The sequence below is a fragment of the Salvia hispanica genome, chromosome 6 (genome assembly GCF_023119035.1).
Source record: "Salvia hispanica cultivar TCC Black 2014 chromosome 6, UniMelb_Shisp_WGS_1.0, whole genome shotgun sequence".
Taxonomy (NCBI): domain Eukaryota; kingdom Viridiplantae; phylum Streptophyta; class Magnoliopsida; order Lamiales; family Lamiaceae; genus Salvia; species Salvia hispanica.
In genome coordinates this window covers 28,259,694-28,286,941 of record NC_062970.1, presented here as the reverse complement: position 1 = coordinate 28,286,941, position 27,248 = coordinate 28,259,694, and the positions used below count along the sequence as shown (strand labels likewise).

General features: G+C 36.2%; 3 protein-coding genes across 3 annotated transcripts; all 3 read left to right on the top strand.

Moving 5' to 3' along the window:
* Positions 1–1,393: 1,393 nt before the first annotated feature.
* LOC125193336 (WAT1-related protein At4g30420-like) lies at positions 1,394–3,581 on the top strand. Its single transcript, XM_048091102.1, has 7 exons — positions 1,394–1,605; positions 1,758–1,826; positions 2,217–2,333; positions 2,473–2,680; positions 2,871–3,029; positions 3,117–3,265; positions 3,363–3,581. Exons 1-7 carry the CDS (start codon positions 1,421–1,423, stop codon positions 3,544–3,546), a joined length of 1,071 nt encoding a protein of 356 aa, XP_047947059.1. The 5' UTR covers positions 1,394–1,420; the 3' UTR covers positions 3,547–3,581.
* A 7,213-nt stretch (positions 3,582–10,794) lies between these two features.
* Positions 10,795–11,555, top strand: LOC125192925. The gene is made up of 2 exons (XM_048090601.1): positions 10,795–11,122; positions 11,413–11,555. The coding sequence occupies exons 1-2, from the start codon at positions 10,889–10,891 to the stop codon at positions 11,482–11,484; spliced, it is 306 nt and encodes a 101-aa protein (XP_047946558.1). The 5' UTR covers positions 10,795–10,888; the 3' UTR covers positions 11,485–11,555.
* An 8,824-nt stretch (positions 11,556–20,379) lies between these two features.
* Positions 20,380–23,129, top strand: LOC125195067 (protein FAR1-RELATED SEQUENCE 5-like). The gene is made up of 5 exons (XM_048093270.1): positions 20,380–20,425; positions 20,819–20,903; positions 20,969–21,109; positions 21,194–21,550; positions 21,713–23,129. Exons 1-5 carry the CDS (start codon positions 20,380–20,382, stop codon positions 23,127–23,129), a joined length of 2,046 nt encoding a protein of 681 aa, XP_047949227.1.
* Positions 23,130–27,248: the final 4,119 nt, after the last annotated feature.

Below are 27,248 nucleotides of genomic sequence, written 5' to 3'. Positions count from 1 at the left end.
AGGTTAGGGGATGTACTGACATCCTACTTAATATAATACAAGGGCAATAAATTTAAGAACTACGCGGATTAATGTCATTTTCAATATATTCACACTAATTTGGGGTTTGAATTCACACGCACTTGTTGATCCGGATAACGGACTAAACAAATAATTGCGAAAATTACTTTTTGATTTAGTATGGCTTAGGTAACAATGTCAATGCGTGGCATTCCTGTCCTGTATTTATAATTCAGTGAACTGCCCATCAGTCATAAGTCATTACAATATTATTTATGATTTCTCATTTAAATTGAAACCACGGTAAGTTGGGGGAAAAAAAAAGGAAGAACATAAATATATAAATCTCAATTAGATTCAATTAATCTATAATTAGATCAATCATATTTAAATTCGAATTCATTTACATTAAAAATACTAATTTGAATACAAATTAGGGTTCAAACATGAGGATGTATCTCTTCTCATATTAAAAGCATGGGTAAAATTGGTTAAATTATTTTTTTATCATATGAGCAAGCAATTTTTAAGGGACGAAAATCTCTTGTTTTTCAAGTTTGATAAACTCATTATACACTCCATTTGTTGATTTGATCTACTATTGTTTATGTAACATTTAGACACAAGAAATTGAAATTTGTGTTACAATAGCAATCTTGTTTGTGCATTTCCAAATGCATTATTTATTAAATTATGCCATGATGAAATAACTGCACAAGTGGTAGCTAATTTTTAATACAATCATTTCATTTTTATGAGAGCAATTAGTCAATCACCAACATATATGACTATGAATGGCGTGGAATTTTCATGTGGATAACCATGTAGTCATGTGCATTTTATAATTAACCTTGTGCGACGTGCAAATTTTAATCTACTACTCCTCAAATAATACTTGCATTAAACTTTATTATCATCATATATTGAATATAATACGTCAAAATGATGAAATGACAAACTTTACAATTGTGTCTTTCGCTTCACATCAGTCTCCTAACCTTTCAAATTAAAATATAAAATCATACAACTTTTAATTTTTGGCAATATCTTTACATTAAATTAATGTGGCTCATATGAAATCGTTTCAAACATTAAAACAAATAAATTCCCAGTTAATTACTTCCAATTCAGAATTACTAGTAAATATAATTAACACGCACGAACCGTCTACATTTTAATTAATAGAAATAATCATGACATGTATCTGAATAGCATATCTTTACAGAAAGTCACAAAACTGAACAGCTCAACTCCCTTTTGAACATGTCCACACGACTACACTCGTGTAGTTATTAAAATGAACTCATGTTTTTGGAGGCATTTAAATTAAAACCTATATAGATGTCTATATATACAATCAATAATCCCCTATACAATATAGAGAGAGAAATAGAATTGGTGTAGGAAGATATTGAAGAGAATGAAAATGGGATTAATGGAATATTACAAGCCCATAATTGTGATGTTAGGCTGTCAGTTGTTGTATGCAGGTACAAGTCTATTTGCTAGAATTGCCCTTTTGGAAGGGATGAGCTCTAGCGTCTTTGTTGTCTATAGACAATTCATTGGTTTCTTGCTTATGGCCCCTTTTGCTTATTTTTCACGGTAATTCTTTTTTTTTCAATTAATATGTTTCATCGGTTTTTACGTACCTTAAGACCATTAACAATGCACGAAACGCTAATCGAATCTGTAATATCTATGGATATATTCTACTTATTAATTTTTTGTGTCTCAATCTGTCTGTGTGGGCGCAGGAAAGGAAAAGATGATTGTTGTTTGAATTGGAAGAGCTTTTGGTTGATATTTTCGCTCTCTTTTGTGGGGTAAGTAGCAATTTTATTAATTCATATAATTCATATCTTAAAATTTATAGTAAAGAAACTAATTTGGATCTTGTCATTAATTTAACTAGCAAGTATCGGTTTGATTTTGGAATTAATCAGGCTGCAATTTTGTGTCTCTCGTGATTTTAGTGTGATGCTCACCATCAAATTTATTGATCATATTTGTAAGTTGTAACAGTTAATAACAAGCTAGAGTACACGCTAGTTATGAAACACACTCAAATTCACATTAAGTAGAGTTCACTTCTCTAAAAAGTGATCCAATTTTTTTTTTTAACTCCACTACAGATACGAATTTTAATTTGTCATGGACTAATATTAAGTGCTCTTATGTTTCGATTTTCAGCTAAAATAATAAAATTGTTGCAGTGTAACAGTTTACAACAACTCATACTACATGGGCTTGACTCTAGTCTCAACATCAGTGGCAAGTGCCATGTGCAATACAGCGCCTGCTATCACCTTTCTTATGGCTTACACCTTGGGGTAATTAAATCATTTTCCCTAATCAATTCCTATAGGAATAGTAGTATTTAATTATTAGTAGTATTAAATAATTTGTATATGTGAAACTATATATATATATATATATATATATATATATATATATATATATATATTATAGGTTAGAAAAAGTTGGGCGAAGTTGGGGTAGCTTCGCTAAGATTATTGGAACAGTTGTGTGTGTGAGTGGTGCTGCTGTGATGGCCTTTCTAGAAGGTCCCAAATTACTTCAAGTGGCAGTTGGAGTTGGAGATGATCACACAAGATTGATTGGCTGCTTCCTCATCTTTGCTAGCTCATGTTGCTGGTCCTTTACTCTAATTTTGCAGGTACATATTTGATTCAGCTCTATTAGTAACAACAATCTTTTAGTTGGATCAATTTTATTCTCCGAGTTTGGTAGAGTAGATAACTCATTATGTGAACTAAAATGTTGTTATCTACCCTACCAAATATCAATTTTGTGCTAGACCAAAAATAGGCAAGATCTAATCAGACCACTTCGTTTGACCAATGTAGGCGCGTGTAAACGAGTCCTACCCAGACTATGTTTCGATGACGGCCTTGATGTGCCTAATGGCATCGCTACAATCGGGAATCTTCACGATGAGTGTGGCGCCAAGTATGAATGTGTGGAAACTCACTACCCCAATTCAAATATTCTCTTGTCTATTTGCGGTAAAATAATTTAATTTAATACTATCGAATAAAAATTATGACCTAATTTAAATTAGGTAAAAATAAATTGAATGGATATATATATAGGGTATGAGCTCAGCAATAACTTTCTTCACTCAAGCATGGTGTGTAGCAAAAAGAGGACCCCTTTTCTCAGCTCTATTTCAGCCCCTATGTACAGTCATTGTGACAGTTCTTGGCTACATCTTCTTGCATGAAGACTTGTACCTTGGAAGGTACAACTACTATAACCACAGCTACAAACTTTTTTTTAGTTTTATTTTAGCTTAGTTTTCTGATAAATTAATTCCTAATTGATGGTTTGGTTATCAGTGTGACAGGAGGAGTGGCAGTGATAATTGGACTATACATTGTGCTATGGGGTAAATCAAAAGACAATAATAGTAGCACGGAAGAGATGATAAAGAAAACATTGGATCCCCAAATATGTGAAAGTTGTAAAATTGATTTGGAAGAGCCCCTTTTGCCTGAAAAAACATCGAAAAATGATGATTGATGTTATCTGATTATTACAATATTAATTCTACACCAAATTCGAAGCTATGATAGACTAACTATTTTGTCCTATGTAACTTGATTGTGTTAAGAAGACAGGGGTACATGTGGATAATTAATTTATTCACTCAAAACAAAAATAATTAAAAGGCCCACGTATTTAGTTTCGAGCAATCCAACATCTGGGGAGTATATAAAATCTAATGGGCTTTTTTCTGTATATAAATATTTCACACAAAAGCTCAAATAAATAAAGCAATTTTGTAGTCATATTACACTTACATGTGCATTGACTAACCAAAAAGAGTTGATATCTAAAATAAAATTAAAATATGCCACATGCGAATTCTTGACCCACCTCGAGAAAGGGATTTTCTAGTTTTAGGAATAAAGTTTTCCGGGATCTTGCACAATAATTCTGGGAAAAATTCTGTTCACAGCCAGAAATAATTTGAAAGGGAAGAAGAAAAGAGAACTGTTGTTTTGAATAGAATGATAAAGCACCGTTTAAATAGGGATAACAAACAAGTAAATATAGTGGAACTTGTGTTCCAAGTATTCTTGGGCACCAAGTATTATAATTTAATTACAAAATATTTTTTCAATAACCTAATTGGAGTAATTGATTCCAATCACAATCTTCCCTTTTCTAACACTCCCCCTCAAATTGAGTGGTGGGGTCTCCAATACTCAATTCGCAAAGAGCATCTTCAAAAACTCTCTTGTTGACTGCCTTTGTCAAAATGTCAGCAAGTTGATCCCCTGAGCGAACAAATGGCAACTATACAATGCCTCTTTCAATGTTTTCTTTGATAAAGTGTCTATCCACCTCAACATGTTTGGTTCGATCATGTTGAACTGGATTCTCTGAGATGCTTATAGCGGCCTTGTTGTCACAGTATAGTCGACACTTTCTGCTAGGAGCTAAGCTGAGTTCCTTCATCAGTCTTCTTAGCCACATTATCTCAGTCAGTCCACTTTTGATTCCAAGAAACTCTGCCTCAGCACTCGAGAGGGCGACCACTTTCTGCTTTTTACTTCTCCAAGCCACCAAGTTACCTCCAATAAAGGTAAAGTACCCGGCGGTTGACCTTCTATCATTAGGATTCCCCGCCTAATCAGCATCGGTGTACTCATGAATGTCAAGATTATCACTCTTAGAGAACAGCACCCCATGTCCTGTTGTCCCTTTCAGATATCGGAAAATCCTGAGCGCTGCTTCCATATGGTCCGTCTGTGGTCGATGCATAAACTGACTTACAATCCCTACTGCGTAAGCAATGTCTGGCCTAGTGTGTGATAGATAAATAAGTTTTCCAACTAGTCGCTGATATCGACTTCGATCGGTCAACTCGGCCTTATCATTATTCTGCAACCCATGATTAACTGTTATAGGCGTATCTGCTGGCTTACACTCTAGGAGACCCATCTCTGCTAGGATGTCCAAAATGTACTTTCTCTGTCTCAAAAAGATCCCTCTCTGTGACCTTAACACTTCAATCCCAAGGAAATACTTGAGATCTCCTAAATCCTTCATTTCAAATTCCTGAAACAGGTTCCTCTTCAAGCTCTCAATTTATTCCAAGTCATCACCTGTGATAATCATATCATCGACGTAAATGATCAAGCAAGTGATTTTAGCTCCTCTTTTCTTCAGAAACAGAGTATGATCGGAGTTGCTCTGTTTATACCCATAACTGATCATTGCCCCGGCGAACTTTCCAAACCATACTCTTGGGGACTGCTTCAACCCATATAGTGTTTTCCTTAGCCTACATCCTTCACCTATCTTGAAGTCTGCTGCAAATCCTGGAGGAGCCTCCATATATACTTCTTCTTCCTTCTTCAGCTCACAGTGAAGAAAGGCATTCGTCACATCGGATTGGTGCAGAGGCCAATCTCTACTTGCCACTACAGATAATAAGACTCGAATTGTGTTCATCTTGGCTACTGGGGAGAAGTCTCCTCTTGATAGTGAAGACCCATCGACATCTTACAGGTCGCTTCCCTATGGGTAAGATGCACGTTTCCCAAGTGTTATTTCGGATCAGTGCGTCTATTTATTTTTGCATTGCCTCTCTCCAGTGCTTATGTCTCATAGCCTCTTCCCATGACTGTGGGATCTCTTCTTTCTCATACAGTGTTTTCTCAAAAGCTTGGTGAGCCTTCCTGTTAATCCTCTCAGGTGTGTACCTTTTAGGTGGAACTCCCATTTTCTCCCGATGAGGAAGGATGTATCCCCTTGTGTCGGGGTCAACTCCTTCGACCTCTTCTCCTTCACTAGCTTCATCACATGTGCTCTCCGCAACGTGGTCTGTTTCTTCATCAACACTTACATCATCAATAGTAAAAGGAACCGGGATTGCAGGGTTATCAATACTTACGTTGGATAGCCTCAACGGGAAAGTAGTTGGGTGAGCGTCACCTTGGGGAACAGATTGTCCTACTTCAGAGACTTGCTCGGCAGAACCGCTTACTGCCGTCTCTGTTAGACCCACTTCGAGATTACTTGGTGTTGGCATTGGCGCTGATATCCAACTTAGCGGGTCCTTACCACTACTCTCCCCCTGACTGCTGAGGTGGGTATAGAAGTATTCGGTTTCAAGGAAATTACAATCCATGGTGACAAACACTCGATTGGTTTTAGGATCGAAACACCTATACCCCTTTTGGTTTACCTCGTATCCCATGAAGACACACTTGATTGCACAAGGAGAAAGTTTGGTTCGTTCATGTTTCGGGGTGTGAACAAAAACGGAACACCCAAAGACTCGTGGTTCAAGTGTTAAGGGTGGTGGAATTTTTGTGAAGGAGGATAGGGCTTGGAGTGGTGTTTGGTGTTTGAGGATACTTGTGGGTAATCTGTTTAAGAGGTAGGCTGGGGTGGCAATGGCTTCTGGCCAAAAGTGTTTCGGGGCTTTTGACTCAATGAGCATAGAGCGGGTCATTTCTAGGAGGGAACGGTTTTTTCTTTCGGCTACACCATTTTGTTTGGGAGTATAGGCACAACTGGTTTGATGAATCAAACCATTTTCTTGAAATAATTGTTTCATGGCCGAGTTAACGAATTCCCTCCCATTATCTGATCTCAGGATTTTTATAGAGTGTTGGTACTGGGTTTTGATAAGGTTTAAAAAGTGTAAAAAATGTGTATAAACCTCAGATTTTTGTTTCATAAAGTATACCCAAGTCATGCGAGTGCAATCATCTGCAAAAACTAAGTAATATCTAAGACCCTGTCCCCCAGTAAAAGGTGCGGGCCCCCAAACATCAGAGTGAATTAAGGAAAACAGGAAATCAACACGAGTATTATTCAAAGGATAAGAAGTTCGGTGGCTTTTGGACAAAAAACAAGTTTTAGAATACTCATCATGTTTAGAAATAAATTCGGGAAATAATAGTTTTAAGTAACCGATAGACGGATGTCACAAGCGTCGATGCCAAAGCCAAGCTTTCCTATCGGCAGACCCGTGAGTTAGCATGGCGGCCCCTTTTTGAGTTATCTCGTCTACATAGTACAATCCATCACGTTCAGTGCCACGTCCAATTATTTCCCCGGTTCGGATATCCTGGAGCAGACAAAAATGTGGTTGCATCAATAAGGTGCAATTTAATTCCTTCTTGATACTGCTAATAGACAACAATTTGTGAGACATCGAAGGAATGTAAAGACAATTAGATAATTGAAGAGTAGGTGATATTTTCACAGTTCCCGCTCCTTTAACTCTTGTAAACTCCCCATTAGCTGTCTGAATATGGGATTTCTGAGGTTTATGAATCTCTGTAAGATCCGAAGCATCATAAGTTATTGTATCTGTCGCCCCACAATCGAATATCCACCTATCGTTCTTCTCATTTTCACTAGACACTTTACATGCAATTCCACGATTTTCTAGGGGCTGAAACCTATTTTTACACACAATTTGGGCATTTACAAGAATAATACACAATTCGGGGTTTGATTTGCACGAAATAGGAGTTCGGGGGTCATTGGCAATAAATGGGGTGCATAAGGTAAATTATCAAAATTTTGGAGTAAAGTTTGGAATTTTCGTAGGGTTTGGTTTAATAAAAGAACCCTAAACCCTACCTTACCTTCACCCGCCACCGCTTCTTCCCCAACTCCTCCAAATTCCGCCTCGCTCCACCGTCCCTCCGGCGAAATTGGTGGCGCCGGTGTGTGTCGCCGGTTGTGCAGCGCCGATCGGTGCAGCTCCCCTATCGCCGCCCCGAGTTTGAGTGACTTCCTTGTTGCCCTCGGTGGCGGCGTGAGGATAGCCACCTCCATCTCCTCCGACGACTGCCGCCGCGTGACCGCCGCCGTTCCAGGGTGTGCGTGCAGGCGGTAGGGCGGTTGAATTCTTGGCATGTTTCTCCTCCCACCAATCGGGATATCCAATCAATTCAAAGCACTGATCTTTTGTGTGTTTTTTCTTCTTGCAATTGGAACAAACCAGCTTCGATTTGTCCTCGTCGTTGCTTCGCCGTTTCCAGCCACCTCCACCTCGATTGCCGCCGCCCCTCGAACCGCCACCGGACTAGTTCGACCCTCCTCGGGCGATGAGTCCAGCCCCGATGCCATCCGCCATGGTTGCGGCTCCTAACTGCAGAACCTGGGCTCCATTTGAACTATCTCCCTCTTTGTTGATTCGTATTTGCCATCAATGGCAGTCAGAAAAGTATACAATCTCTGTTCTTGGATCCAATTGTCGTGTATTTCCATATCCTCAGGGTATTTCATAGGATTTGTCCGCTTTTGGTCTATTGACATCCACAGATCTTGTAGGGTGCTCCATACCTCTTCCAACGATTGACTTCCTTGTTTCACCATACTGGCTTTGATGTGCGGGTCGTAAATCTAGAGTTTGTCTCCACCGCTTCCGTAAGTGACCGCCAATGCATCTCATATGTGCTTGGCAGTCGATTGCTTCAACACCCGGCTGACCAGCCGCGACTCGATATTTTGTGTCAGCCATGTAAACACGCAATGGTCGGCTTGTTGCCATTGCGGGAAGGCTGGATCTGTTCGTGGCGGGGGAGGCGGCACTCCGGTTACGTGAGATACCATTCCCCTGCCGCTTATAGCCGTCTTCATTAGCACGGACCATTCGGAGTAATTGTCTCCGTTTAACTTGCTGCCTCTGACGTGGAGAGGTTGTGTATTAATTTTGTACAAAACTAGTTTTTCTAGTGGGTTTTCTGTGGTTTCTGGTTTGGGTGGTATTATCAGGGAAAGGCTTCGGCTCATGATCTCATTGATTTGCCGAGCAATTTCATCCGATTGGGATGAACTGTTTTTTTTGTCGTTTTCTGGCATGTTAAATGGTTTTCTGCAGGTTTTGGTTTAAAAGATTGGGAAAGATTTAGGGACGATGATGAAACTTTTCTGAGTCCTGCTCTGGTACCATGTAAAATAGTGCAGAAAACATAATTGAAAGGGAAGAAGAAAAGAGAACGGTTGTTTTGAATAGGATGATGATTTCATTGTATAAAGCACCCTTTAAATAGGGATTACAAACAAGTAAATATGGTGGAACTTGTGCTCCAAGTATTCTTTAGCTTCAAGTATTCTTGGGCGCCAAGTATTATAATTTAATTACAAAATATTTTGTCAATAACCTAATTAGAGTAATTGATTCCAATCACAATCTTTCTTTTTCTAACAGGTTGTCAATCTTCCCTTTTCTAACATGTTGCGAATGATAAGCTAAAATCATTAATTAATAATCAAATGTAATTTTGAATTGTGGATGGATTTTTGAATGTTTATATTCGTGGATATTTTATATGTTTATTATAACAATATGGACATTTTTAAAATCCACCCATGAATTTTTTTCTTATAAATTTTAGAAAAGAATAAATGTGAGTGATGACACAAGATTTTAGAAGATGTTGCTTCAAACTTTCTTTTTTTATGCGATATGTTAAGTGAAAAGAGAAAATCTATTTTTATATATTGACTTAGGGGAAAAAATTTCTCAAAAAAAAAAATGAAAAATGTGACTTATCTTGTGGGACAAATTAAAAAACAAAGTGTGATTATCTACTTTGATATATAGAGAAATACTACAAGATTGAGAAAGTATTTTCATATCAGGATTTCAAATATCTTAATCTTAGTGGAACTTTCTAAAGTATTAAAAAAAAGTGAAGTCATGTCATCATGGATTCATCGTGAATGGATGTAACAATTTAATACTGAGAAAGTCTTTCTGACTATTTACTAAAAGATGGTTTTTCGATAATTGTTAGTGTTCTTAATATTTATATATAACATATATGAGATGCGTTAAAATGACAACACCTCTTAAAGTGACACTGTGACACCATGCTAGACTGCAATATTATAAACGCTAGACTGCAATAGTATAAACGCTACACTGCAATCTATAGATTGCAGTCTAGCGTATTGGATATTGCAGACGGAAAAATTGTAGTCTAGCGTATTGGATATTGCAGTCCGCGAAAATTTACACTTGAGCAATTTTTTTTTTTTGATTGCCACATGGAAGCTGATTATTCGTCCACGTGTACAAATAATTGGCTAGGAATGGTAGTATAGTGTTACTTTAAGAACATTTTAACACAAACCTAATATATATATATATATATATATATATATATATAGGGATGTATTCAGGTCAGAACGCTAAGTATAAGTAAAACTCAAAACACTTGCAGTGCATTGGATCTTATGATCTAACGGTTAGATTAATGCCACGTGTCATCTAATGATGTAGAATTTTAGACTAATAATGTAGCTCGGATAATAATGTAGCATTTTAGTTTAATAATGTACAGTTTTAGTCTTACAATGTACATTTCTAGTCTAATAATGTACCTCGGCTAATAATGTAGATTTTTAGTATGATAATGTAACTAATCACAACCATCCAATCTAATGATCCAAGGGCTGTGATTAGTGTTGTGTTTTACACTAAGATGCTGTAAGGACCCTAACACACCCCTATATATATATATATATATATATAGGTTCATGATCAATTGAGATTTTTTAGGCTAATTGAGAAATGAGATGCAATATCAGCCACTCATTTTTATTAAATGAGTGGCTCAGATTTTGCCACATGAAAAATATTTTAGATTAATTAATTATGAAAGGGCAGAATGGTAATTTAAGTTTAAAACAAATGAAACGTGGTTTCCAGCACTCCAATTCAATTCCATCCCCAATTTTCCTCCATTAAAGCAACGCCTTCACCAAATCTTTAACCAATTAGCCAATGGAAGGCGTTTCCGCCACCGTCTACCGAGGAATCAGAGGCTACTGACGCCGCAAGGGCTACCAGCGCATCGCCGGCGCCGGTCACAAGCAGAAGATGCGAGTTGTAGAGCTAGGCGATTCCGGCGGGGTGACGCGGCGGAGGTCGTGGCGCATCAAGCTCACGCCGCGGCTGAACCTTGCCGTGAATCTCCTTCGATTTCGCTATCGCCAGATCGATCACGCCGCAGGCGATGTCTCTGTCACCGTCAGAATCGAAGCGGTGCACCTCCGATCTGAGGATGTTCCAGCACACGTCCGATCTATCAGTTTCAGAGCAAAGATCTCTCAGGTATTTTTCATCGTTGTCACCGGAATCGGATCTGTGTGATTTTCTTGATCTTTTCCGGTGGCCTCAAAACTAATTCAAAACTAATTTGATTAGAAGAGCGAATTAAGTATGTTGCTTCATCTAATTTTGTGTTTTCGCATAGCATTGGCAGATTGAAATGCTAATTTGATTAGAAGCGCGAATTGTGATTTTCTTAATTTTTTCAATTTGAAACTTCAACTGTTTGATTGGCTTTCACTGAGTTTTGAAGAAACAGAAACTTCAACTGTTTGATTGATTTTTTTATGCAGTTGTTCGGATTTCGAGAAATCTCGTTATTTTTGGCTATGAGTGAAGGTTCAATTCGTAGGAGAAATCATTAGTTTATTGTTTTTCTCTAGAAATTTTGTTTCTCCGGCGTGAATCGCGAGCGTAAGCGAGGTCAGATCTGTGATCATAATGTAGTTGCTGATTCTCTACTATATGAAAATAAATTCAGAATTTTGTAGCGGATTGCTGTAATCGACTTCGTCCGTTTCTGATTTTTCAGATTTTTTTTTTATGGTGGTGTTGGTATATAAATCAATTCTCAATTTCTGTTATGCTTTGTGTTTCTGGAAAGTGCATTTGGTGTTAATTATGATAAATTGAGTATATATTGCATCAAATTGTGTTTGCTTATTCAATTATTTGCTTGTTTGAGGTTGGATTTGTTCCTATTTCTGCAAACTTGAACTTAGGTAGTTGAATCACCAAAAAACTTCAAATTCTGCTTTGTGTTTCTGGAAAGTGAATTTGGTGTTAATCAATTGTGATTAGATAAAAATAATTGTTATTTTTTAATTATCAATTGTGTTGGATGTAGATAGATTGGAGAATCAAGCTTAATCATAATGTACTCTAGATGTTTGGTGATATTCCTTTGTTAATGTCAACTATGCACATATAATGTCAACTACATATATAATGTATGTCTAACTACATATACAATTCATGTCAACTACACACGTATAATGTCAACTACACACATATAATGTCAACTATGTGTACAATCATGTCAACTACATATACAATTTATGTCAACTATGTGTACAATTCATATCAACTATACACATATAATATCAACTATAAGTTGTTGACATTCGATATTCTCGGTATTGATATGTGAATTGTAAGTGTTTTTTTAGTTGTTGACATTTTAATACGAGTTGTTGACATTCGATATTCTCGGTATTGATATGTGAATTGTAAGTATTATTTGCTAGTTGTTGACATTTTAATACGAGTTGTTGACATTTGATATTCTCGGTATTGATATGTGGATTATAAGTGTTATTTGTTAGTTGTTGACATTTTAATACGAGTTGTTGACATTTAATATTCTCGATATTGATATGTGAATTATAAATATTATTTGTTAGTTATTGACATTTTAATACGAGTTGTTGACATTCGATATTCTCGGTATTGATATGTGAATTATAAGTGTTATTTGTTAGTTGTTGACATTTTAATACGAGTTGTTGACATTCGATATTCTCGGTATTGATATGTGAATTATAAGTGTTATTTGTTAGTTGTTTACATTTTAATACGAGTTGTTGACATTTGATATTCTCGATATTGATATGTGAATTATAAGTGTTATTTGTTAGTTGTTGACATTTTAATACGAGTTGTTGACATTCGATATTCTCGATATTGATATGTGAATAGTAAGTGTTCTTTGTTAGTTGTTGACATTTTAATACAAGTTGTTGACATTCGATATTCTCGGTATTGTTATGTGAATTGTAAGTGTTATTTTTTAGTTGTTGACATTTTAATAAGTGTTATTTTATTGAATGTTGAAGATTTGAAGATTTGAAAATTTGAAGATTTGAATGTTGAAGAGATTTGAAGATTTGAATGTTGAAGATTTGATGATTTGAAGATTTGAATGTTGAAGATTTGGAGATTTGAAGATTTGAATGTTGGAGATTTGAAGATTTGAATGTTGAAGAGATTTGAAGATTTGAATGTTGAAGATTTGAAGATTTGAAGACTTTGCAGCTAGAATTTTAGAGAAGATTTTAGAAAATGATTTCAAATATAATTTAATGAAAAGACAATTATACCCCCGTGTTGACATAATGTGATAGTTGTTGACATTAAGTTAATCTTGTGAATTAGTGGCTGAGATTGCATCTCATTTCTCAATTATGCTAAAAAATCTCATCCTAACAAGACCCTATATATATATTATATATATATATAGAGTCCCATTATCCACAAATCCACTCTTAAAGACCGAACCACCGAACCCTACCAAATTAGGGCTTTTAGATCTAGTTTTTTATGGATAAGATACAGAAATTTATAAATTATTTTCGCCTTCATCACGAGCCTATTTTAATTCATCTGAAGGTAAATAAGTCATACTAACATGTTACGAAGATTTAACTTCGTTCCAGAATATATTACTTCATTCTAGTAGGTTTTTACTTCATTCTAGTAGGTTTTTACTTCATTCCAGTAGGTTTTTACTTCATTCCAGTACGTAAATGTGGTTTCGCCATCGTGTGCCGTTCTTTCTCTCTACAATATCTATCACCAATGTCATGGCGCTAATATGGTTTAATAAACACATGGAATAATGTAATAAATTATTGGAATGAAGTATGTGTAGAAGCATTTGAAGTCCTACGAGAATGAAGTAAAAATCTTATCCAATGAAGTAATAACGTTTCTGAATGAAATAATAAACTCACTTGAAAAAATTGCATTTTTAAATGTTAATCAAGCAAAAACCCACGTCAATAAATTTGAATGAAGCATATGTTGAATCATTTCAAAACCTATTGGAAGCAAGTAAAAACATGTTGTAGTTTCAAGGTATTACGTACAGAATGAAGTAATAAACCTATATAATGAAGTAAAATGGGCTTGTAATGAAGCCGAAAAAATTTTCACAGCAGCACATCTCATCAAAAAAACTAGATCTAATGGCCCAGATTTGGTCTCTAGTTCGATCTTTAAAATTGGTTCGACATTGATCACAATTCTATATATATATATAGAGAGAGAGAGAGAGAGTTGTAATCAATGTCGAACTCTTCTTAAAGACCGAACTAGAGACCAAATCTGGGCCATTTGATCTAGTTTTTTGATGAGATGTGTTGCTGTGTAAATTTTTGCCGCTCTTCATTACAAGCGAATTTTACTTCATTGTATAGGTTTATTACTTCATTCCGTACGTAATACCTTGAAACTACAACTTGTTTTTACTTGCTTCAAGTAGGTTTTGAAATGATTCAACATATACTTCATTCGAATTCATTGACTTGAGTTTTTACTTTATTCACATTAAAAAATGCAATTTATTCAAGTGAGTTTACTTCATTCAGAAACGTTATTACTTCATTGGATAAGGTTTTTACTTCATTCCAGTAGGACTTTAAATGCTTCTACACATTCTTCATTTAAATAATTTATTATATTATTCCATGTCTTTATTACACTATATCAACACCGTAGCGGTGGTGATAGATTTTGTAGAGAGAAAGAACGGCACACGATGGCGAAACTGCATTTACGTACTGGAATGAAGTAATAATCCTATTGGAATTAAGTAAAAACCTACTGGAATGAAGTAATATATTCTGGAATGAAGTTAAATCTTCGTAACGTGTTAGTATGACTTATTTACCTTCGGATGAATTAAAATAGACTGGTGATGAAGGCGAAAATAATTTATAAATTTGTGAATCTCATCCATAAAAAACTAGATCTAAAAGCCCTAATTTGGTATGGTTCGGTGGTTCGGTCTTTAAGAGTGGATTTGTGGATAATGAGACTATATATATATATAGAGTCCTATTATTCACAAATCCAGTCTTAAAGACCGAACTAGAGACCAAATTAAGGCCATTAGATCCAGATTTTAATGGATGAGATGAGTTGATGTTATACTCAAATTTCTCCTTCATTAGGTACAAAATTTACTTCAACCAGGGGCATTTAAGTCAAAATATATATGAGCTCATCTCCTACCTCATTCCATCCATTCTTATTTCCTCCGTCTAAATCTCCCTCAATCCCTATCTCTCTCTAAAAAAAATTGAATTACCAAGCACTCGACAACACCGACATCGCCTTCTCCCCCCACAGCAACTACTGGCGCCAGCTCCGGAAAATCTGCACGCTCCGCCTCCTCACTGCGCGGCGCGTGTAGTTGTTCCGGCCGATCCGAGAGGCGGAAGTCGCAGATCTCTGCAAATCGATTGCATCCCGCGAAAACTCGACGATCGATTTAACGAAAATGGTGGGGACGACGAATCTCAACGTGATGATCATGGCCGCGTTTGGGAGAAAGAGGGGAGAAGCGGTGGTTGATGTTTTTCCGTCGTTGAAATTCCTTCGGATTTTTAGCGGATTGAGGAGGAAGATAGAGGAGCATCACCGACGGTTGGATAGGATTACGGGGAGCACTATTGAGGAGAGGCGGCGGAGAGGCGGCGAAGATGAAGGTGACTTGCTTGGTGTTCTGCTAAATTTGCAAGGTGATGGAACACTAAAGTTTCCATTAACAACTGATAACAATGTTTAAGTTGTGCCTTTGATGTGTTTGTAGAAATGTTTCAGAGAATTTAGAGGTTTGATTATTAAGTTGTGTAATTTTTTTGTTATTTAGGTTGGTCGTTCTAGCCCTCCATTATGATGAAACAATGTCTGAATATCAAGCCTAAGGTTTATGATTTCAGTGAAGGTGAAGTGGACACAGAGAGTGAAGAATATGGTCTATCAATCATGTTTCTTACTTCATCACTTTGTGAGCTTTGCTTTTCGTTTCTGACGTGACTACTGTTTTGGGCAGCTTGCTCTTGTAGAGATTATCTATTATGTTTGATGACCGCGTTGACTCGACTAAGGGATTTGAATTTGCTTGCTCAACCAAAGCTACAACAGATGGTCTAATCTGAAACCGATCATTGTAATTAATTCATGGATCATGAAAACGCAGGGAAACTTGGTTTTTTGAATGTATATTGCATTTGTTTAATCAAATACTAATATGAAGTAAAAACCTAGTCCAATGAAGTAATAGCAGTTTTGAATGAAGTAATAAACTCATTGGAATGGATTGTATTTTTACAGTGAATAAATTAAAAACCTAGTTCAATGAATTCGAACGAAATATGTGAAAAACCTACTGGAATGAACTACAAACATATTTGAATGAAATAATAAACCTACTGGAATTAAGGAATAAAGTAAAAATATGTTCATTTTCAATTTATTACGTATTGGAATGAACTACAAACATATTTGAATGGAATAATAAACCTACTACAATTAAGGAATGAAGTAAAATATGTTCATTACGTATTGGAATGAAGTAATAAACCTACTAGAATGAACTAAAAACCTACTGCAATGAAGTAAAAACTTATTCTTTTTCAGTTTATTACGTAGTGGACTGATTTATATTTGCTATGATTTTTGACTAAAAAAAGTAAGTTTTTATGTTATACACCACTGCCTTGTTTTATGAGCCAAATGAAGAAATAAAGGAGTTGCCCAAGCCTGATAGTCGATTTGCCAAATGCCACATGGTTGGTCGGCATGATTCTAGGAATCACGACTAAATAGAAGAAGAAGAAGAAGAAGAAGAAGAAGAAGAAGATCGTGATACATTTATTTGTTTGTAATTTATTACTTCATTCCTGTAGTTTTGATACTTCATTCCAGTAGTTAATTACTTCATTCCGACAGTTTATTACTTCAGTCCTTTTTTTTGCTGATATTCGCTTTGTTAGTGTTATTTCTTTTTAGTTCATTACTTCATTCTAGTAGGTTTATTACTTCATTCCACTAGTTAATTACTTCATTTTTCTAGTAGGTTTTCTACTTCATTTTTCTAGTGTTATTTCTTTGTAAATTATTACCTCATTCTTGTATATTATTACTTCATTTTAATACTTAATTACTTCATTCTAGTAGATTATAACTTTATTTCACTTTGAATTTAAATTAGTTTAAACTTTTTGCAAACTTTAAAGCGAATAGACTATGTGAAAGTATTTTAAAATGAAGTATTGCTTCTTTATTAAGATGTATTCTTGTGTCAATGTTGAACCTATTTATTTGTAAGAAGAACCACACGTTCCTGTATTATTTAGGTATTTTCGTATTCACGGTATTCATTATGATGTATTGGTATAGTTTATTGTCTTTTCAAATTTTTGGACATGAAATAAAATCTCATTTTAAAAGAACAAAATAACTCTACTAATGAAGTATTTTTTTATTTTTTGTTTCATTATGTACTAATCTTTCAATCTCTTACTAAATAAAATATATAGTATATGATTATGATTACCGTGCTAAATTTTCTGTTGGACAATCATTTATCAATAGTTCTTGTCTTGTTTTATGCCAACTCAAAGTAATGCTATTACTCCATTCCATTAGTTTATTACTTCGCTATTAATTCATTCCATTAGTTTATTACTCCATTCCATTAGTTTATTACTTCATAATGTGTTATGACATAATTATCTTTCAGTTGAAGCAAAATCGTTATAATAATGAATGCGAAAAATTACTTCATAATATACGTTCATTTAGTTCATTATTCAGTGAAGTAAATATGACATTTTATTGAAATACAATGTTAACCGTGTTAAACGTCAAGTAGTAGTAATGAACTTATAACTTCATTCAATCATGCTATTACTTCATCCCATTAGTTTATTAATTCATTCCATTAGTTTATTACTTCATTCAATCATGCTATTACTAGAAACCAAATAAGGGCCCTTAGATCTAATTTTTAAAGGATGAGATGAGATGAGGTAGTGAAAGTTTTCGCATTCATTAGGTAGCCAAATTACTTCAACCGAGGGTCATTTTTGTCAAATTATATTTATAGTTTATTACTTCATTCAGTAGATTTATTACTTCATTCCAATAGTTTATTACTTCATTCCAGTAGATGATTACTTCATTCCACTTTGAATTTGAATTTGTTTAACCTTTTTATAAAATTTAAAGCATAAAAACTGTGTGAAGTGTTTTCAAAATGAAGTATTTATTCTTTATTATGATGTATGTCAATGTTGATGAAGTTATAACCTTATTTAATAAGGTAATGGATTAAAGGAATAATCCAATTGAAGTACAATGAAGTAAAATCCTATTGTGATGAAGTGGTATACTTGTTGAATGAAGTAAATTTCTGTGTAAATGGGACTCACAAAACCAGTATGAGACTCAAACTGTAAATGGAGGTGGATCAGATCCCGTGTTAATTCCACAAAATCATCAATGGCGGATATGGTTCATCGATTGCTACTAAGAGAGACAAAAATTAAATAAACCATGAGCAAGGGGAGGATCAGTGGCGCGGCGCGGCCGATCCAGGAGGCTGGCTGTGGTCGCGGATAGTTAGGGTTTCTCGAGCCACCAGCGGGAAGGACCGCCACAGCAAGGTCCTGACATCGCGAGGGCTAAGAGACCGCTGCGTTCGATTAGCGGTTAACACCGCGATCGAATTCTATGATTTGCAGGACCGATTAGGCTACGATCAACCTAGCAAGGTGGTGGAGTGGCTGCTCGCGGCAGCAGCTAGCTCGATTGCAAAGTTGCCGCCGAACAATTCCCCCTTTCCGGCGGCGGTCGGTGGTAGCAGCAGCTTCGAGACCTCGATTGCCAGATCTAAGAAGGCGGTTAAGGAAAATGAGAACGAGAAATCTTCTTATGTTGCTTCCTTCACCGAGCTATTGAGCGGAGGCAAGGATGCATCCGATGAGAATTCCAATAGCGAAGCGGCCAGGCTGGCGGTGGCAAGCGGGCAGCGAAGTAGCGAGGCGGAAGGAGCGGTGGTCGTAGAAGCACTGATGAGGGAGAGAAAGAGAGCTAGAGAAGAGGATATGGTGGCGCCTTCTCTACGATGAGAGAGAATTGTAGAGAGAGAAGTTGGTTAGAATTGGGAAGTGAGGATGAGCTGCACATTCCTAAACTACCCTTTACCAATTTAATTGAGTAAAAAAATCAGAAATTATTAATAACCATTAGATGTGATTAATGCATGGATGAGATTTGGTCTCTAGTTCGGTCTTTAAGAAGGGTTCGACATTGATCGCAACTCTATATATATATATATATATATATGTGTGTGTGTGTGTGTATGTGTTTTTACTTCATTCCAGTAGGTTTTTACTTCATTCCAGTACGTAAATGTGGTTTCGCCGTCGCGTGCCGTTCTTTCTCTCTACAATATTTATCACCAACGCCATGTCGCTAATATAGTTTAATAAACACATGGAATAATATAATAAATTATTGGAATGACGTATGTGTAGAAGCATTTGAAGTCCTACGGGAATGAAGTAAAAATCTTATCCAATGAAGTAATAACGTTTCTGAATGAAGTAATAAACTCACTTGAATAAATTGCATTTTTAAATGTTAATCAAGTAAAAACCCACGTCAATGAATTTGAATGAAGCATATGTTGAATCATTTCAAAACCTATTGGAAGCAAGTAAAAACATGTTGTAGTTTCAAGGTATTACGTACAGAATGAAGTAATAAACTTATATAAAGAAGTAAAATGGGCTTGTAATGAATCCGAAAAAATTTTCACAGCAGCACATCTCATCAAAAAAACTAGATCTAATGGCCCAGATTTGGTCTCTAGTTCGGTCTTTAAAATTGATTCGACATTGATCACAACTCTATATATATATATATATATATATAGGGTTGTGCTAAAATGACAACACCATTTAATATAACATCATACCACCATTCTAGGCCCTTAGATCTAGAAATCCTAGGCTTATTAAGCTGCCATGTGGCAGCTTATTTTAATTAATTTGAACCCAATTAAAACTCTGAAGGGTAAAATAGTAATTCTCTATTCCTTAAATTGTGTTGTGTGAATTAGACGGCAGAAATTAGACGATTGTGATATTGATCGCGACGATGAATTCTCAATTCATCGCTCGCTGGATTCTTCTTCATCAATTCAGAGTCACGCTCAATTCATCGATGAATTCTCCATCCAGATTCTCAATTTCACGCTGAATTTCACTCTTCGTTTTCAGCAATTGGATTCTCAACATCAACAACTGAGCTGAATTTCACTCTTCAATTTCTGATCCATATTCAGCAATTCAATTTCTCCACAATTCGTTTTCTGCAATTGGATTCCGAATTTTCAATTTCAGTCCTAATTTGAGAACCGAGAAATCTCCAAATTGTTGTCTCTCTTCATAGGTTTCTGAAGATCTATGGGCGACTCGATCATCAATTTTGATTTGGATGTTTTTCCTGAAGGTGAGTAACGACATGTTTAGCTGGAAAAATTATGATGACGAATTGTGATGACGAATTGTGATGACGATTATTGATCTTTTGTTTAAAAAATTATGCTTCTGTTTATGTTCAATACTTTTTGAAGAGTAGTTTTCGATGAATACTTGTTTAGTAGAGTATGTTTCTATTCCTGTTCAATATTGGTAGAGGAGTAATGTTCGATTTCATAAAGCATAATGCAGAGTATTAACCTATGATCTCATCGCAATACTCTGTTTCTGGTGATTCTAATTCTGTTTAGTATAGTTTGTAGTAATTGTTGGTTTATGTGTATCACATTGCTGTTCACCTTATCGTTTATTGCAGTCAATTGTATCTGAACTAATTTGCCTCATGTTTTATCTTTTTATCCAGTTGCATGTGTGCCAGCATGCCCCAACGAACTCCGTCCTTATGTTGGTAAGAAATTCCATTCATTAGATGAGGGTATTGTTTCGATGTGCGTAAACGTGGAATCAAATCTACTAGAGATGTTGTTACGTGGCAATATCTTGTTTGTAACAGAGAGGGATTGAAGGTGGGGATTGAAATGGATGAGATGCATGCACAAGAGGGTTTTATAACCAAACGTAGACGCACATCCAAAAGGTGTGAATGTAGGGCGCGAATATCACTTAAGTATGTATTTGAGGCTGGATTTTTGGGGTATGTTGTTCAAGAATTTGTGGAAGTTCACAATCATAGTATGATTGAACTTCCGTTTAGACGTTACATGCATATTAACCGTAGGTTGGGTGAAGTACACAGGCGATTCATATGGGACTGCACGAAAGCCAATATTGGACCCACCATGACATTCAAATTCTTGAATGAGTTCTTGGGCGGCTATGACACTGTTGGAATCACCGTGGCAGAACTTAGGAATTATGTCCAAGGTCTGAAAACTTATGTTGAAGGTTCTGATGCACAAATGTTGTTAGATGAAATGGCGAGGAAAAAGAAGGCATGTCCTGATTTCACATATCACTATCAGCTTGGGAGTTCAAAAGAGTTGAAAGCGCTTTTCTGGTGCGATGCAATATCTAAGCGGAATTATCAACTGTATGGTGATGTTGTCTCCTTCGACTCCACATACAATACCAATAGGTAATGCCTTGTTCGTTTATATATAAATTCTGCATTCCATGTGTTAGGTTTCTGTTTGGATAACATTGTAGATTAGGACTCTAATATTTGCAGTCTATTGTGTATTATATTGCAGTTTTTGGACTCTAATATTGCAGTCTACCATTTATATGTATGAAACAGGTATTGCATGATATTTTCACCCTTCACGGGCAAGGACAACCATGGAAAGCCAGTCACATTTGGAGCTGCACTCTTATCCAATGAGACCATAGAATCTTATTCTTGGCTCTTCAAGCATTTTTTGGAATCCATGGGTCAAGCTCCTAAGATGATTGTTACTGACCAAGATAGAGGTATGAGAGCTGCTATTCGTGATGTTTTGGTGGATACAAAGCATAGATGGTGCATGTGGCACATTATGCTTAAACTTACCGACAAAATTCCAAGGAGATGTCTAGAAAATGAAGAGTTGAAAAAAGAGATCAGTGCTTGTGTGTGGTCTGAGGTACTAGAGCCGGAAGAGTTTGAAGATTCATGGATGGGGATAATGGAGCGTTATGAGCTTCTTCATGTCGAGTGGTTTGTAACAATGTTTGGCGATAGAGAGATGTGGGTCCCTGCCTATTTTAGAGACTTTCCCATGGGGTCTCTTATTAGGACGACGTCTGTTTCCGAGTCTGAGAATAGCTTTTATAAAACATTCACCAGACCTCGCTCCAATCTAGTTGAGTTCATCATGAATTTTGATCATGCCTTGGCTGCACAGAGAAATTCTAGCTCGAAGTTAGATTATATGGATTCAACTATTATACCACCGTTCTCCAGTCAGTTGGTATTAGAAAAACATGCTGCAACAAAGTACACTGATCACATGTTCAAGAGAGTGCAACGTGAGATAGTGGACGCATTGCACCATTGTAGCACTGATGGTTTGTTGAAAGATGATGTGTTAGAGATCTCCACAATAAAGGACAAGTATAGTAAATCTTGGGTTGTTACCTACACGACCAGTGAGGATTCGTATTCCTGTTCTTGCAAATTGTTTGGGAGAGAGGGAATTCTTTGTAGTCATATATTTTTGGTTTTCAAGAACAGGTTTTTGAAGGTTATACCTGATAAGTACTTCCATGTGAGGTGGTTGAAGACTGCCTTAGCTGATGCTATTCGTGGACCAGCTCGATGTTTGACAGATCCTGAACTTTTATCAGATCCAAACCAACAGTCAAAGAATAAAGTTGCTGACATATTTTTCAGTTACATGAAAAAATTTGATGCTGATAGTGCCATCATTGATTTGTTTTCAGCTGGAATTGATGAGCTTGGGAAGAGTCTTATGACAAGAATCCATGAACCATCTTCAGGAGACAAGGATAAGCCAGTTAAAGATTTCTATTTTGCTGAAAAGCCAGCTGTGGTTAGAGTACAACCACCATCAGTTGTGTCCACCAAAGGTTCGAAAAGTGATTCCAAAAGCCGTTTGGTGTCCGCGAAGGAAAAGGCTATAAAGTTGAACAGCAAACCATTGCGTCAGTGTAAAAAATGTGGCGAATTTGGTCACCATGACTCTAGGAACTGTGGTCGACAAAAGGGAAAATAAAATTGTTAGTTCATTTTTACATTATCAGGTTGCAGTCTTATACAGAAGATATTGCAGTATTAGGGTAGATATATTGCAGTCTAATGAAACGAGTGCAGACACACTATTTTCTTCTTTCTATTCCTTCATTACTATTAATTTTATACTATTGTTTCCAAGTTGCCTTTTATTCCATTAAATAGTCTAACTTCAATCTTTTTTAATTACAAAATTTTACAGTACTATATTGCAGTCTTATTCAATGAATATTGCTGTGTTACCACAACAATGTTGCAGTTTACATATTATTGTTACAATTGTTCTTTCTGATGTAGTTTAATAGAACGATAGTATAGCTAGGTGGTACACAACCTTAAAGTCAGTATTCTCTACAACCAAAGCATAATTAGCTTTCAAGTGCTAGGAAAACATCACATGACTTTAAAGAAATGTTCACTCAAATTCCATTAATTTCATTCACTAGATGATTCTTTTAAGTTTCTTTTATGCAAAGTCATGACATTTACACTGCAATAATTTCCCAATAGAACTCCCTGCTCTAACTGAATCTCATATTTCAAATCAAAATAGGTCCTAAACACTTTGTTACACCCATAAACTAATATGATCTGTAATTAATCTCAAGCATGCAAGCATATTATGAGTAACTGCCATCAAAACAATTATGGATAAAAAGTCAAACCAAATTAAGTCAGTTACATTGTCTACCCCAAAATAAAACTATAAAACGAAATGTTTCAGCACAAGTTCATTCAAACATCCAAGACTTCATTGTTGCAGCAGCCTTAGGCCCTATTTTCATTGTGAGGAACGCCAAGATGGTTTGTTCTTGTACTCCGCTACCATATTCTCCACATCAATCGGTCTTGTCTTTTTTGCCTCCGTATACTGATGTGAGGCAAGTCTTGACACACACCTATAGGCCCTATTGTTGTTGTTATACAACATTGCTGTACAATATTTGGCTCGAAGAAGCTGCAGAGGCCTTGATTGTTTGTTTGTCAGATCACATTTCCAGTCAGTGACCTTCATGCCCATATAAGTCTCCATATGGCGCATTGCATACAGGCCACAATCTGTAGTGTCTTCTTTAGCACTCCATTTCATTTCTAGAACCTTCACATTTGCTTTTTGGAGCATGCGACCGTAGCTAGCACAACCACATGTCTCCAGAGTGTAGACAAAGAAATCTATCTGCAATTTATAAAATAAGAATTGTCAAGCTGATGAGATTTGCATATTTATATAATGTATATTGCAGAATAACATATATAGCCTTGCTTGCTTACCAGCCTATAGACTTGGTCACCATATCTATCCCCAACATCAGCTTTTTCTGATCTAACATTATCTATCACGCAGATTGTTGCTTTCAAGAAATCAAAACAAACCACATAGTAGTGGTCGTTTGTATATATAGGGAAAAAAACCTGTTGCATAACAATGAGTATATTTAATTGCATTCTACTAAGAAACATATTGTAGTTCAATGTATTGATAGTTTATTACCAGACTGTAATTTTCCCATTTGAAGTTTTGGATATACTTGAGCTCATCAATGATTCTTTCATGAAAGACCTCCTTTGTCTGATCATTGCTCCAATCAGTCTTTGGGTCCACAACTGTACCATTCTGCAGCCAAAGAAAATAAGAATTAGGACAACCATACGAGAAGTCTAATATGCATTAAGTGTTTGAGACATACGGAGGGGAAAGTAGACAGAAACAATCTGTTGGGTGATGTACGGGACTTGAAATTCTCATTCAAATTTAAGTAACAACTCCATCCATCTATGACTGCAACATGGATCCTTGCATATGGCAGCATTGACATTAGTTGAGCATGAGTAATTTTCAAGTTGTTGATGTTGAATACAATCAGCTCCCTGTTACAAAATGTAGGATGTTATCATTCTGTACAATTATTGAATAAACACTTGGTATTAAAAATAATTTCATACGAAACATACGTGGCATTGATTTCAGTACTCATCATCCAAAAATACAGTTCCCTCTCATCCCCCGTCAGTTTGTTTGACATTGTAACTGCACGCACAGCATAAGGAGATTTGATCGCATCACTTACTTTATGTTTTGTCTTGTCACGGGTGGAGATTGTTTTTTGTCCCTGTTGGAAATTACAACAAACAATATTACAATTATTAAACTTAAGAATGCATAGTATAATTTGGCAAGATGCATTATATACATGTTCCTCCTTTTCTTTGGAAGGATCATTCACATTTGATGCAGCATCAGCCTTTTGCGTGTCCTTTGAAGCTGCAGTTTTCACTCCTTGTGGAGGCTTCAAAGGTTCTTCACAGACATTCTACAATAGCCACAAACACAAATGCATTATAATGTGAAATATATAATATACTAATCTGCAACAATTCAAACTGTGTTATGCAATGTATATCATACCTCTGCAGGAGCCGATGTACTATCAGTTTTATCCTTTGAAGGCTCATTTGTTGCAGCAGCTGCAGCTGGGCTCGATGGGCACGTAGCCTGTGAAGGCTCCTTCCTTGCTTCAGTTGCATCACCCATCTTTTCCTTTCCACGACTTTGATCTGCAACAGGTGATTTCTCACCTCTCGACTGGCCACCTTGTGCTTGCACATTCTGCATATCCATAAAACCATCATTATGAACAATCTCCAATTGCAAAAGTGTAGTCAATAAGAAAAACTTACTTGACTGTCATCACCATCAAACAGATTCCAATTAGGCATATAATTTTCCAATTCAATTTTTTTATCTAGAGCACTCATCATTTTTTCGATTGCTGCCAGCCAGTCAGGATTCTGCAGATCCTCGTCATCCAAATTTTGAGCAAGTGTTTCAACTTGATCTTTTGTTTTCATCCGTCTCTTCTCTCTCTTTCCATTAGTCAGCATTATCAACCCCGCTGCAGATGCTACCTTAAAACTATTCATTTCACGTATGTGCTCTGGTGGTGCATGTAACGTAGCAGCAAACTTGAATATTCCATCAGCCAAAAGATTTCCAGCACGATAGACATCAGCAGTAAATTTCCTTGCTTCTATTTCCTCGTTGTGTTGCTGCTTTGTTTCTGCTGAAGTTGAAGGACCGGCCATATCATTCACCTCATCCAAGATTTGTTGCTCTTGCGCTCGGATTAATGCTTTGTCATCATCAACAAGTTGTTGTGGCATTCTGTCATCATAGTAACCCAGCCCAAATCCACCAGCATTGATCTCTAGGGCTTCTCTTGCTTTTAATGCCTCCAACTCCCACATGTTAATTGATGGGAAACGTCGTTCAACTGTTCTTCTTCCTACTATCATCCTGTCCACATAACATCCCTGACATACAGAAGCATAAAAAACTTTAGTATATGCATTTTTTAAATTTTTTTTAAGAAAGTTACACTTACAATAAGGAAAACTATTGGACCAGTGTAGTATCTGCTAGAGGAGTTCAGCCATCTGTTATGCACATCTAACAGAACATTGATGACGTATTCACACCAATTGTATTCATGGATGATTGACAAATCATCCAAGATATGTAGGATCTTTGGGATAACAGGTCCATCTGCTGGGGTCTCTATAAAACAGTATTCCATGAGCACCAAGAACAGTCTCTTGAATTGGTCACCACCATCTACCTCATTCAACATCAGGATGGCAATGTCATCAACATATATATTTTTCCTTGGTTTTTTAAGAGACTTTGCAATGGCTTCCATCCACGACAAATCATGCTTCCGGAGTTTCCGTTCAATACGATTTTTTCCTTTAGGAAGGCCAAGCGTCAGATGCACATCAACTTCGTCGATGTGCCTGCATTCTGTCCCTGGCCCTCCTATAGGTAACCCACAAGCAATGGGATTGAAGTATGATGCAACCCAGAATCCCAGTTTTGGAGGTATGAAATTTAACTTGAAATTCAGAAGTGCCCCAAACCCCAGGTCAATTATATCCCTTTTTTGCTTTCCATTTAGATACTCCATGGTATTTCCAAATATTTCTAGCTTTAATCTGAATAGCAGGGCATTCACACCCTTGTTTAATCTTATCAAAACTACAAAAAAAAAAAAAAAAAAATCAATACTACATTATTATAAATGATGGACTGCAATATAGAACAACA

What these genes read in the sequence shown, in the direction of transcription:
- LOC125193336 (XM_048091102.1), top strand. Translation starts at nt 1,421, where the DNA reads ATGAAAATGGGATTAATGGAATATTACAAGCCCATAATTGTGATGTTA. An exon ending in CCTTTTGCTTATTTTTCACG is followed by an intron (nt 1,606 to 1,757) that starts GTAATTCTTTTT and finishes GTGTGGGCGCAG; the next exon opens with GAAAGGAAAAGATGATTGTT. An exon ending in CTTATGGCTTACACCTTGGG is followed by an intron (nt 2,334 to 2,472) that starts GTAATTAAATCA and finishes TATATATTATAG; the next exon opens with GTTAGAAAAAGTTGGGCGAA.
- LOC125192925 (XM_048090601.1), top strand. Translation starts at nt 10,889, where the DNA reads ATGCGAGTTGTAGAGCTAGGCGATTCCGGCGGGGTGACGCGGCGGAGG. An exon ending in TCAGAGCAAAGATCTCTCAG is followed by an intron (nt 11,123 to 11,412) that starts GTATTTTTCATC and finishes TTTTTTATGCAG; the next exon opens with TTGTTCGGATTTCGAGAAAT.
- LOC125195067 (XM_048093270.1), top strand. Translation starts at nt 20,380, where the DNA reads ATGGGCGACTCGATCATCAATTTTGATTTGGATGTTTTTCCTGAAG. An exon ending in TTTGGATGTTTTTCCTGAAG is followed by an intron (nt 20,426 to 20,818) that starts GTGAGTAACGAC and finishes CTTTTTATCCAG; the next exon opens with TTGCATGTGTGCCAGCATGC. An exon ending in TTTGAGGCTGGATTTTTGGG is followed by an intron (nt 21,110 to 21,193) that starts GTATGTTGTTCA and finishes TATTAACCGTAG; the next exon opens with GTTGGGTGAAGTACACAGGC.